The sequence below is a fragment of the Scatophagus argus genome, chromosome 10 (genome assembly GCF_020382885.2).
Source record: "Scatophagus argus isolate fScaArg1 chromosome 10, fScaArg1.pri, whole genome shotgun sequence".
Lineage (NCBI taxonomy): Eukaryota > Metazoa > Chordata > Actinopteri > Scatophagidae > Scatophagus > Scatophagus argus.
In genome coordinates, this window is record NC_058502.1 from 14039960 (window position 1) to 14053170 (window position 13211).

General features: G+C 42.3%; 2 protein-coding genes across 6 annotated transcripts; one reads left to right on the plus strand and one right to left on the minus strand.

Annotated features, from left to right (window-relative positions):
- Positions 1-201: 201 nt before the first annotated feature.
- Positions 202-3346, plus strand: gpr75 (G protein-coupled receptor 75). Of its 2 annotated transcripts, none has more exons than XM_046401454.1 (2): positions 202-387; positions 749-3346. In XM_046401454.1, exon 2 carries the CDS (start codon positions 871-873, stop codon positions 2512-2514), a length of 1644 nt encoding a protein of 547 aa, XP_046257410.1. In that variant the 5' UTR covers positions 202-387; positions 749-870; the 3' UTR covers positions 2515-3346. The 2 variants fall into 2 exon arrangements, with proteins under 2 accessions (XP_046257410.1, XP_046257411.1); XM_046401455.1 differs by having other exon boundaries at positions 202-384.
- An 819-nt stretch (positions 3347-4165) lies between these two features.
- erlec1 (endoplasmic reticulum lectin 1) lies at positions 4166-9301 on the minus strand. Of its 4 annotated transcripts, none has more exons than XM_046402601.1 (14): positions 8974-9301; positions 8712-8816; positions 8012-8092; positions 7751-7828; positions 7587-7647; positions 7428-7474; positions 7096-7319; positions 6803-6944; positions 6559-6726; positions 6417-6476; positions 5845-5969; positions 5645-5722; positions 5457-5532; positions 4166-4982 (listed from the first exon to the last, which is right to left on the minus strand). In XM_046402601.1, exons 1-14 carry the CDS (start codon positions 9112-9114, stop codon positions 4911-4913), a joined length of 1458 nt encoding a protein of 485 aa, XP_046258557.1. In that variant the 5' UTR covers positions 9115-9301; the 3' UTR covers positions 4166-4910. The 4 variants fall into 4 exon arrangements, with proteins under 4 accessions (XP_046258557.1, XP_046258559.1, XP_046258556.1 ...); XM_046402603.1 differs by having other exon boundaries at positions 6559-6720; positions 6812-6944; positions 7587-7650; XM_046402600.1 differs by having other exon boundaries at positions 7587-7650.
- Positions 9302-13211: the final 3910 nt, after the last annotated feature.

The window sequence follows — 13211 nt, forward strand, 5'->3', positions numbered from 1 at the left end:
TGCTCTGTTTTTTTGCACAAGTAGTGAGAAATGAGTTGTTACAGGTGCACTACTTGAATGCAGTGGTTTTGCTCATGCTCAGATACGTAGGCAGTGACTTCATACTCATTTTTCAGCGCACGTCCAGTGGCCGTCGCTCCTGTAAAAGAATGGATACATCGCCAAAAGAAAACGAATATGCGATCATGTGTTTGTGATACGGACACGCAGGGAAACGTATTTAATGTCAGCGTTTGTCAGAGGACTCATCTGATTCGGATGATTTGCTGTTAAAATACGTCTTTTCTTTGCCGTAGCCGTGATGCGTTCACTTACGATATAATTTCTTTAAAATGGCCATGGACTACCAAAGGATGAAGATGACGGACGCACGATCGATTACAGGTAGTGGGTTGTATTTTATCATCCTTGGTAGAAATTAGCCAAGCTTGAAATCTAGATACATTTTGAAAACGATTATGTACATATTTCCTCTGGATTTCAGCAGGCGCCGTGAGTGTGTGTGTGTGTGTGTGTGTGTGTAGGGGGAGAGGGGGATGTAGGTATAATTGGCCATATGCAGTGGTGCATAGCTATAGCCTACTGTAGATTGTGTCCATCACGTAGCGCGTCACAGCTTCTTATTAAATATGTGCCTGTTTACACTCCATGGTAATTTAACAATGCACTGCACCCTTCAATTAGCTGTGAATGTAAATGTGAGCTACTGCTTGGTATAATAGCTAATATGTGACTGTATCCTTTGTAGCTCTCTACCAAGGTGGCAGCAATGGTGGAGGCAGCAGATACTGTGATCATCATGTGCTCCTTCATGGAGGAATAATGTTGAAATCGATGACTTTGGGGTCGTTATAAACCGTTAAAAGTACAATGAACACCACTGTTACACCATCAGACCTGGTGGACGTGCCAAGACAGCAGAACTTCAATGGCACCCTGGGCACCCACACCCCATCAGGCTGGGCCGTGATCCACACTGCTACATTGACCTTTTGCTCCCTCCTCCTCATCTTCATCTTCTGCCTGGGCTCTTACGGCAATCTTGTGGTGTTTCTGTCCTTTTTTGACCCAGTGTTTCGCAAGTTCCGCACTAACTTTGACTTTATGATCCTCAATCTGTCCTTCTGCGATTTGTTCATTTGCTGCGTGACTGCTCCCATGTTTGCTCTGGTGCTCTTCCTGGATGCGGGTGGAGGGGATGGTGTGTCGAAGAGCTTCTGCTTTGCCTTCCACTTGACCAGCTCGGGCTTCATCATAATGTCCCTGGAGACGGTAGCCGTCATTGCTTTGCATAGACTGCGCATGGTTTTGGGGCAGCAGCCCAACCGCACCGCCTCCTTCCCCTGCACACTGGCTCTCACTGCCCTGCTGTGGACATCCAGCTTCACCATGGCCGCCCTCCTCACCATGCGAGCGTACCCACGTAGAGATGGACCCTGTTTGCCCCACTTTGGCCTTGGAGGTGGACAGGCCCGGGTTGTGTTGTATGTGTACCTGGCAGACTTTGCCTTCTGCGTTGCTGTGGTGTCTGTGTCCTATCTGATGATTGCTCAGACACTGAGAAAGAATGCACGAGTGAGGAAATGCCCCATCATCACGGTGGATGCCACATGTCCACCACCTCCACCTCCTCTCATTGCAGCAGGCTTTGAGAGCATGCAGTGTGCTGTTCAAGGCCCCTCTCTGTACCGTAACCAGACTTACAACAAACTGCAGAATGTTCAGACACACTCTTATGCCAACAAGACCAGCCAGCCTCTGGTTCCAGGTGCTGCCCAAGGAGCCACCTGCTGTCAGCTGCTGTCTACAGTCAACTTGGCCACGGCCAAAGACTCCAAGGCAGTTGTCACCTGTGTAGTAATAGTGTTCTCTGTGCTGCTCTGCTGCCTGCCCATGGGAGTTTCACTGGCACAGGATGTTTTGTCACCAGAAAGTAGCTTTGCACATTACCAGTTTGAACTGTGTGGTTTTGTGCTCATTTTTCTCAAGTCAGGCATCAATCCATTTGTGTACTCGCGTAACAGCGCAGGCCTCCGCCGCCGCGTGCTGTGCTGTATCCAGTGGGCAGCACTGGGCTTTCTCTGCTGCAAGCAAAAGACACGCCTGCATGCAATGGGGAAGGGCAGCCTGGAAGTCAATCGCAATAAGTCCTCCCATCATGAGACCAACTCGGCCTATGTACTGTCACCCAAGCCACAGAGGAGGCTTGTAGACCAGGCTTGTGGCCCCAGTCACTCCAGGGATTGTGCGGGTAGTCCAAAGGCCACAGGCGGGCGCAAACCTCGGCCCCCGAGTACCTCTACACCCATCAACACCCGCATCGAGCCCTACTACAGCATATACAACAGCAGTCCCTCTGCAGGGCCCAGCTCCCCTACTAGCCTGCAGCCTGTCAGCTCTCAGACATTTGCCTTTGCCAAGTCTTATGTAGCCATGCACTATCACACTCACCAAGACGCACTGCAAGACTATGAAAGCACCTCAGTGCACCAGATTCCCATTCCCTCAGTCTAATCAAAGAGCTGCTGAACAGAGAGGATTGGACAGTCTCTCTATGGCTTTAGATCAAATGTGAAGCAAAAGAAAAAAAAAACATGAAAACAGCCCACTTTATGTATTTGGAATCTGTATTAAGCTATTTTTCTCTTCTACCGTGGAAGTACATGTTAAGTTTTCTTGAGTGGAATAATTGAAGAACCAGAACTATAAGCCTTGCCATGGAAAATAAAACCAAGCAATAGATTTGTCTGTTCCAAAAAGTTATTTACTGTTATTGAATTGACTTACTGACTTTTTCTTTAACAGATACTGCGTTTTCACATAAATATGTCCCTGTGTCGTGCACGCATGTGCCATTATTATCCAAAACTCTAAGTTTTCACTGCAGCCAAAGACTGCAGCTGCTGGTTTCACTGCTGTTTTCCTCTCTGGCTGAAGTTGCTGAGCGCTGGTATCAGCTGCTGTGGTTTCAGGCTGCCGTGACACCCTGCACAGGCCCACACATGGCTGTCGATGGCATGTGGCTGCACTATGATGGACTTCTGCTTCTTCAGACAAATATATTTGTGAACCTCATACACTTTATAACTCAATAAATGTTTGGCAAGTGTAGTAGATGTGTGCTGTCACTTTTACAACTAGAGCTAAAATGATAAATAGATTACAGAAAATCAATGGGCAACCATTTTGATAATTATATCTTCTTAAAAAATGTCAAGTTTTGGCTGGTTTGGGCTTATCAGATGCGAGTGTTTGAACATTTTCTTTGGCATACGTGATAGTAAACTCAATATCTTTGGGTTTTACTGCAGAGTCAACACATGTTCGAGAACGTGAAAACAACATACAACAACTAAAACTGTTGTCATTTAACGCGGTTTGTTGCCGATTGCATTCTGGTTTTACTTGTGTTTTATACAGCATCTGAGCTTTTCTGGAACTGTGGCTTTACCTGTGTTCTCTTAGACCTTCTAACAACAAGGTTGAATTGTCATTTGGTCTCACTGTGAGTATTATTTCCTATTGATATGTACTGTACATGTAAAAGTGTCTGATCCACAAGTCTGCCTCAGAGAGCTTTTCAGAATATATCCTATTTAGATTTAAAGCATGATCTGGTATCCTTTATATTTAACAGCCAAGTTACAGACAAAGCTTTGCAGATCCTCATGCAGAGTTTCTTGTTTTTTTTACAACAAAGACCGAGTTTAGGGATACTAATAATTGCAGTGGATCCTGTTCAAACACATCAGTGTAAATTTAACCTTAAGTTGTGATGATTCTTTTTGCAGGTTATTTTCCTTTGGATAATTGGAAAAAAAAGAAGTTCTCAGAAGTGGGAAAGATTATACAATATGCATAGCATCAACACCCCCTGGTGGCCAGACGGGTATTATGGAAATTTACTCCAGTGTACCTGGCTACCCTGACGGGTAAGCAGTATAGAATATGGATGGATGGATGGATGGGTACTCCAGTGTATGTCCTTCAATGGAGGAATACTTTGTTATTTCAAGGAGAGAAATAAGTGTCAGTAATTAATACAAGAAAGTGTGATGACTAACTAATCTCAACTAATTAGATTTGTCAATTAATAAGCAGATTTGTCCTTACTTCTCAGTCAAGTCAAATGTTTTTTTTTTCGTGTGGTAATGCAACACATCAATTAGGTGTTCATGTTTTAGTTTTATTCTTTGCTGCAGATGCATTTGTTTTTATTCCTGTGATACAGCAGTGATCAGGATCTCAGTGTGCATCCTCAGAAAACCACAGAATAACTCTTACAAGCAACCACTGACATTCTGTACATCCCACAGACTCAAATGAAAATCTTCACCAGCCACTCACTTTTGTTGCTATTCCACAGCACCCTCTAAAGCATAAGTTACACTCACTCATCCTGTAAATGAACACAGCATACACTCTCACCGCTGCAAAACATTTTCACATCTGCTTTTTTTTTCCCTTCTGCAAGTGCCACAGTCAAGCAGGTAATCATTTCATATAAAGCACACACACACAAACACACATATACAGACTTTAAAGAAAATAAAACCACCAGGAATATTGCTGATTCCACTGATAATTACAAATCCCCTGATTCATTACGCCTTTGCCTGAAATTTATCGACACCAAGTGAAGCACAGATATGATGTACAGGCAATAAACGCACTGCCTTGTGGAGTGAGGCGTCAGCCCCGTTTCACTGTGTTCTCGCAAAGTCCTACCTAACCTGCTCGATTAGACTGAGCACTGAGCATTGCTCAGATCAGAGCATGGGCCGGGGCCGCGCTCCAGCCTCAGGACCAAGTTTAACCTTAGTTTAACCTCCATTTTGGATCATCTTCAAGTGCAGCCTCTGTCCGTCTGTCCTCTCCTTGTCCTTCATGCTGTCATATTATTCATCAGTTTAGCTGGATATCGACAGAAGCCCATGTTCATCAGCAGTGTCAAGAATCCTGCATATGACCGGAGACTCAACCTAAGCGCAAAAAAAGCAGATATTAAACATCTGCTCTAGCCACAGCTAGTGGTTCCATTCTTTCTTCTGTCTTGCCTCTTTCAAAGATGGAAAAATAATGTATTCCTCATAAATTGGTAGTAATTTTATGAACTGATAAAAGTACTACTTAAAATAAATAAGTAAATAGCAGAGCTTGAACTTTACCAAACTAACATTATCAAGAAAATACATATCCACAAGTATTTTTTTTAAGTTTTTGGTGGGCAAATATACGCAAGTTAACTTTGCCAACTTTGAGTTTTCACACCTTTTCACTGACTAGATGTAAATTAGCTATAAAGTGGTGACAGTTTGGAATAGCACTTTAACTTAATTTAGCTTTTACACTTTAAAAAAAAGTCTAGCTAAGGTTCAGTGTTAGCCTGATACACTGGTACTGAGATTGTAGGTTTTTTTTCCCCAATGACTCTCATTGGTTACGAATAAACTTACCCCAAGGACGTACTGACAAGTCTGCGGCTCCAGCATATAGACAGTGACAGCATGGGGAGACTCAGACTCCTTACATCTGACAGAGAGAAATGAGATGAATGAATAAACTGGGGAACATCGTGTTTATGTCTTACTCATGTGTTGACTCAAGGCAGTGACACAGAGCCGGAGCCTGACTGTTCGCTTACTTGAGCTTGACGATGACCTGCCTGGGCTTCCCTGTCAGATCACACAGATCCCCGTGGCCGTAAAAGTGGGAAACCAACCTGTGGTGGAGAAAATGAACAGAGATGAAAATCAACAATCAACAATCTGCAACCTGTGGTGGAGAAAATGAACAGAGATTAAAGTCAACAAGGATTTGGGTTCCATAACACCAATGGCTTACTTGACTTTCTGCACCCCGTCTTCTTTGAGCTGGTAGGATCGGGCGACATTCTTCTTGGCCCAGTCAGTGTGCTCCTTCACATTCCAGGTCCCAACCACCACAATATTCTTTCCTTGCTCTTTTTCCTGGAGCACAGAGGAACATTTTCATCAAAGCTCCTAATGTACCTAACAGTCTTACATACACAATTAACCAATTATGCAATAACAAATTTTCTGTCCACAATTATTTCCATATTGGACAGCCAAATACTCAAAGAATCAGTTCTTCCCTTCATCCCTTTTCAATTGTGAGGATTTGCTATTTTTTTTTTTTTGTCTTATGTAATGCATTGAATATGTTTGGGTCAGAGAACACAACCAATTTCAAGACACTTTAGGCTTCAGGAAACTGTAATGTGGCATTTTTTACTATTTTGACATTTTGTAGATGAAACAATTCAGCAAGAAAAAACAATGATTGTTAGCTGCAGCCCAACAATCAGGATTAACAGCTGAAACTAGTAGTACATTCGTTTTTTTTTTTTTGTTTATAAATATTTGAGATTAATGACCCAACAGAGGGATGCTTACCTCATGGTACTGATGGACGTACTTTCCATAGCAGAATTCATATTTCCACCACCCGACTCCCTGAAACAAACACATTAAGATGATTACATGACTGAATAGTTAAGTAAACACTCCCCAGGTGTTACAGGAAAACACGCCTCACCCCATGCAGACAGTAGGAGCCACTCAGGAACTCCTTGATTAACTGGTCGTCTGTCAGACGAGAGATGTGGGTGGTGCCAACGGTGACCTGAGTCTGCCCTCCAACAGTTATGGGTTTGTGAGTGGAGGTGAAAGCCTCTGCTCTTACTGGTGGCGCCTCCTCCTGTAACTTGTCACAAAGATATAATCAAGCCAGGTGCAGTCGGTGCTCGCAGTACGAACTGTCACTTCTGTGCATGTCTCACCTCTCTGACCTCGGCGGCGGTGCTGAAAGGCGGTTTAAGCTGCTCCTCTTGCTCCTTGTCCAGCTGTGCAAGCCGCTGAGGCCGCAAAGGGGAGCCTGCCAGAGCCTGGCAGAAGATGGCGTTCACTGGGGAAGACTTGAACCTGCAAGGGATGTGTGTCAAGTTTAAAAAAGTAACATGTAGACACAAATCTCCTCTGCTGGAAAACAGAATTTCTACCTGACTTACTTAGTACTACTGAGGTGTATTTGTTTGAGTACAATATACAAACGCAGTCACTTTGACAGATCTACCTGTATTTTGGGTGAGAACACAGCAGTGGAGTCATCACCACAACCTCATATTCACAGGTAGTGACCTCAGCGACAGACAGGATCTCGTGCTTGGCCTCTGGATGACACACGTACAGCACAGATGTGGTGCGAGGCTGGTTCTGTTTCAGCACACAGGGAGTCCCATTTCCCATCTCCAAGGAGAAGTAAGGAGTCAGCTGACCTTCTATATTCTTAGTAGGCACCTGGACACCAGCAGAAAGAGTGACAGGAAGAGAGAAATGACAAGTGTGGGCATGAATGGCCAGCCTGGTAAATTTTGTTATTCATTTAAGGTTCATTATTATACTTACTTCTGTTTCAGATGCTGAATTGAGATTTTCTTCCTCTTCAGCTTTATCTGAAAAAATGAATTCCTGGCGTTAGCAAAGGGAGGAAAAGGCTGATCTGCCAAATAAAACTTTAGAAACCACACAAACAAATCATAAAATCACTTTCAGAAGCAAACTCACCTGTCTCCGTTGACTGGCTCTTTGGTTCCATATTCCCCAGGAAGTACTCCTGAACACTGATCTTCTGTGCGAAAACACATCATTACCTTTGGTAGATACTGCACTAAGCAGTGGTTTCTCATTCATGTCATCAGAACATTATTTTTCCCACTCAGAACACTGACCTGACCAGTCTCCTTCTCTTCATGATACTGTCTTATATGTTTTCCATGACAGACTTCATATGTCCAGTACGACTCAATCTGCATTGTAGGCAAGTGTATGTTTCCAGTTTAGCAAAAACACTCAACAACACAGAAGGAAAAACAACATTAAGTTTTAGGTCATGCTCTGCTAACGTAGCGTGAACGCCATCTCTACGGTTTCAGTCTCTGCACTGAAAGAAAGAGGGAAATTAGATGAGAATGAAACTTGAGAAGTCTCACCCTGTATGAACAGCTGCTTCGTTTGAATAGTGGCTCCAGCAGTTCACCTGGACTGGGCCCATTGTACTCCTTATCGTCATTCTAACACCAAAGAAATGCAAGAAGGAAAGAGATAAGGCGGCTTAGGGGAGCTGTGTCAGTCAACACAAGCACAATAAAAACAAGAAACAGTACAACATGAAATCTAACGGAACAGAACAGACACTGACATCCACAGCAAAACTTTGCTTCTGGGGAAAGAAGAAGACATCAAATCACAGAAGGTTTCAATGTCATATTTGTATGATGATGATGCAGATCCTTTATTTTATTTTTTATTTTTTTATCAAATTAGTATTTAAATCTCACTTTCACCTGTTTGTTGCCACTCTCAAACTAGTGAGAAAAGTAGTGACTGAAATAGATAAATAGAACATACAGGCTGGTCTTACACAGCTGAACATGGCACACAGACTGTACACCTCTCCTGGATAAGTGCAGATTAATCTAAAGAATTTACCTGAAAGAGGAAATTTGTGTCAAGTCATGTTTTGTAACTGTTTTGCGTGATGTGTTTATAATTATTTTCTGTGGAAGCAATAAGAAAAGAGGACACCCTTTATCAAGGCGAAAACTCCTCGTCCAGTCACAGCCCCTCATGAAATAACGCTTAGATACTGTACACGCAGTGCTGTAACTGAATTTTTTTTAAGATGCTTACCTCGTCTCCAGCTGTCAGGGATGGCAGGAGACATTTATATTTCTCCTTCTCTGCTGTTGTCATTATGACAAAGTCATCGTCATTGTAAAGTGGACCTGAAGTTGGCTGAAATCCACAGACAAACGTTCGTCACTTTAACAGAAGCATCGGGTATAACACAGAGAGAAAGCTCACTTTACAGCTACACATGCTGCAGTATCTCTTATTTGTTATAGTAAATTCGTTGCTCAAAAAACAGTGTTACTAAAACAGGGGGGCTTACCAGCGTGAATTCAGGGCCTGGCCAGGTGATTTTAAAAGGTATTTCGTCGGTAAAGGAGGGATAGCCTCCTCTGTTTGCAGAGACGCCGCTGCAGACCTCCAGTACCCCCCCGAGAAACACCACCAACAGCCCAGGCTTCATCTCTCCTGTCCGGCTGCTGAGCTCCTACAGTCCGCTCCTCATGTAAGAAAACAGCCGTGCAACTCAACACAAGCCAGAGTGATGAATGAGAAGCTACTACAAAGTCCGACGAAGCCTGGTTGGACAGAAGTCAGGTACGACTGCTTGAGACGGATGTCAACACAACACAAAATACAGGAAGTGACTCACTAACTTGCCACGTCGTGTTCCGGCCGTCCGTTTGGCTGACATAAAAGCAGCGCCCTCTGGCGGCGACGTGAGTTACTGACAGAAATAAAAATGAAACCCCTGAAACCCTGGCCTTCAAAAGTTTAGGAACAACTTTTGATTAAACAACAATTGTTATATCTTATTGTATTTCCCTGTACAATTCACCTTAACATAATTTCCCAATATACACTGCTGAATCAAGCAAGATATGTGGCATCACACGTAACATAAATTTTACATTAATTCTGTATCAATTATGTGAACCACAGTGAAGTTTGACTATTTAGCACCTAAACTTTATGGTGTAGGTTATATCACTTGCAATATCTAAAATTTTTGTAATATTGCTGAAAGTTTCATTTGTTTGTCAAGGCTGTTATAATTAGGAGGGCCAAAACAGGTTGTACAATGTTATGCCATATAATCAAAGATTATTCACATCCACAGATCTGCATTTTAAATTCATGTGAGACTCCCAAAATGTCCTAAAATGACAATTATGTCAGGTTACTAAGGGGTTAAAGAAAGGTCAAATATAGAATTTAAATTAAAAAACAAATATAGTACAGTATAACTTGTATCAATTACAACCCAGCATACACATATTAGTGAAGCTCATTCAACTTTTTATGAGCTGTGAACACAAGAGAGATAAATCTCCATTTATTGCTTTAGTTTCCGGGTGGTATGATCTGAAATGATGTTGGCGAGAGTGTGCCGCTATTATCTATTTCAATGATGCATGATAATACACAAGACAGCTGGATGTAGATCACTAAAATAAAAGCAATTTAACGCCTCTGACAGAAAATTACTATTAGCAAAGTATTATGTCTTTCCTGAGCTGATCAAAAGATGGTCAGTAGCGTAGATGTTTTAGATGTCTGTGGGTAGGCAGATTCACCTCTGTTGTACATTGTTTTCATGGGCGAAACACAATTTCCCCAGTGAAACTAAACATAACCACATCGTCATATGTTGGGAACAGTGCTCATAACACTGTTACTGAATGCAGACCACAGCTTGCCCCAAAGCATTTGGCTCTTTTTGAGTTGAAAGGTTTGAGAGAGGTTTCCAGATCCTGTAGGCACAAAAGAAAGACAGGTTGCCTCATCTCTGCCTCCCGGTGGATGGATTCAGAAGTTTAATTGTGTCAGTGTGTGTGTGTGTGTGTGTGTGTGCTGAATACGTAGAGCTGATGTTATAGGGCATCACACAATTATTTGTTTAAGGTTTCCATGCAGAATTGAAGATGAAAGGCAGTGCAACGATAAAAAGTCTAACAGATCCCTTTCAGAATCTGATTTACTGAGCATTTCCTGGATATGACGTCGGTTGACTTATACACAGGCAAAGATGTGAGCAGCTCTGTGCCACCATGCAGTGTCCTGCTTTTTATCCCGAGACTCAGTTGATTCAGCAGTGCTGTGCATTGAATGTCAATAAATAATCTTCCCCCACCCGAACAGTTCACACAGAAACAGCTCTCAGTTGATGGGAAATTTAACACACAGACCTTGAAAATATGTGGCATTGCATTTCACATTTCACAACCCAAGGCAGACATTTTTTCCACCTGCTGGTGGAGCTGTTGATATGAGAATGTACAGCGCGGGAACCAGGAGACAAAAGAGAGATTTTAACAGAGATTTTGTGACAAAGAGTAAGAGGACTGGGAGGAGGAACAGGGAAGGATACAAGCAAGAGAACGTCCTACTAGACCATCCACTCCATGCAACCACCCCCCTCCCCCTGCTTCCAGACACACAGCTTCTACTTACACCTTATGCACGTTACTTATAGATGTAGATATTTCTGTGTCCATTAACTTACATATGTGCATCTAGTGTGTAGAGTATGTGGGCTAGATTAGATTAGACTAGCCTAGCACTGTTAAACAAGAATGCTGTTGTCCTTTCACTTTGGTTGTTGTCCTGAATGAACAAATGAGACATAGTCCAATGTATTAATTAGTGGTGCAGGTGACTTTTTCCCACTGTTTATGCTAAGCTAAGTTAACTTGCTACATATTTGCCATATGGAAATCTTTTCATCAAGCTATCAACAGGACTGTGGATAAATATACTTCCCAAAATGTTTTTTGTGAGCAGATGACATGTAGCTATGCCTCATAAAACTAAAAGAATGTTGGAAGAAGAATTATTTAATGTTTTCATACAGAGCACAGTTAAATCTCTTCTTTTGTTGTTTTGTGAACTTGCAATAATGAGTGAGCTCCTCTTCAGTGTCTGTTCAGTGGTGGTTGCTCATAGACTTCTCTGGAGCCTGGCTGGAACTTACCTGAACCCACCACTTTGAAATGAGCATTTTCATTTATTTCACTGCCATCCGTGTGGTGAACTTGATTTGCATAGATGCCTTCCACACACTCTCACCTTATGCATAATTGATACAACTGTCATCTCCCCAACCATAATAACATCATTCCAAAGGGAGCAGAGAGAAATGAATCTTGACATTTGAAGGTCTCTCGAGTGAGATGAAGATATCTCCTGAGCTGTCACCCAAAAATACACATAGAATATGTCAGACGTCAGATCAATATTGTCACTTTTGCTAGATTTTCTTAATGACATTCAATATTGATTTGGGTGACGCATTTCTTCCTGTTGTATTTCCTTTGTATTCTCTATAGGTGTCCCTTGCTAAAAGTGTTTTTTTCTCCCAACATTTCCCTTCAGACGTCAGAGTCCATACGGCACGTCTAATCAATTATGGTTCACTGTAGTCACATTAATGCTGCACACTTGTCTGTCACATTAACATTACATCATGCCCGTTTTCCGCTGCCTAAATCACACAAACTCAACTTGTGTACTTATTCTGTTTGGAGTGGTGAAAGCACCTATAGGCTCAAGCCGTCAAACCGCTTTGAATAATCTTCCACAAACTGGTAGGTGTGTTTACCAGCTTAAGGAGTAAAGTGTCAGAACATGTGGTATGCTTCCTGATATGCATTTAAAGCATGATTGAGCAAACTCTCCCAGTTCTGTCTGCTCTGTGTCTACACAGTTGTCACTCATGCACCTGTTGTGTTTGAATCAAACTAAAATGCTGTGTTACAGGCTAAACGAATCTTGTGAGGGAGCTACTATAAATGGTGCAAAGAAGCAAAACAAAGTCAACAAAGTCGGTGAAACATGAAAAAGATGAATTTAACCATGCCAGTGGATCAGTACGCTTCTCACCACATCCCTGCAGAGAAAGTAATGAAGGAGTATTTTTGTTTGGATGGATCTGGATAGGTTCCAGTTTTTCATGGCGCTGGTTCCTGCTATGTTTGCCTGTGATTTGGTTTTAGCTCCTCTATGACATTATCAAACAGGGGTCAGTGGAGACACAGCATCAGAGTCCCTGAATGCATCGTAACGGCACAGAGCCCATAAGGACATTTTTACACTATATCTTCATATCAACCAAATGTTGAGTTACAATAATTCTAGGATGCAGTATGTTTATATGTTCATAGGTTGACCCAATTTTTACATGAATACAAACTCAGCTTCTTTTATTTGGATGTGATATTCTGTATTTACAGTGTGACTTTTCTCCCAGAAGGCTCCCAGCTTGGGCAGGCCTCCAATTACACTTTTCTTCTCAACCAAAGCAGCTCATCCAACCAGGACCATTCTCAAAGATGACCATGGATGTTTATGGAAATGCCGTTTGCATTGTGTGAGCTTTAAGCTGTTTCACAGAGTCTTAAGACACTGATAAATACAAAAGTCAGTGAGACCCCAGAAGCAACATTTTGTTTTTGAGCAAAAACAGAAAGTGGGTTAACTACTTGCGACAAAGCAAAATGCATCCTAAGCAATGAGTATAAGCTAGAAGAGCTTAGGGAAGCTAGGGGGACTTTGAGACTG

Excerpts from the sequence above, each read along its gene's own strand:
- erlec1 (XM_046402600.1), bottom strand. The coding sequence starts at position 9,114 with ATGAAGCCTGGGCTGTTGGTGGTGTTTCTCGGGGGGGTACTGGAGGTC. Across the intron at positions 7,651-7,750 it reads AAGAGAAGGAGACTGGTCAG|AAGATCAGTGTTCAGGAGTA; the intron begins GTCAGTGTTCTG and ends GTTTTCGCACAG. Across the intron at positions 5,533-5,644 it reads CAGGTCATCGTCAAGCTCAA|ATGTAAGGAGTCTGAGTCTC; the intron begins GTAAGCGAACAG and ends TCTCTCTGTCAG.
- gpr75 (XM_046401454.1), top strand. The coding sequence starts at position 871 with ATGAACACCACTGTTACACCATCAGACCTGGTGGACGTGCCAAGACAG.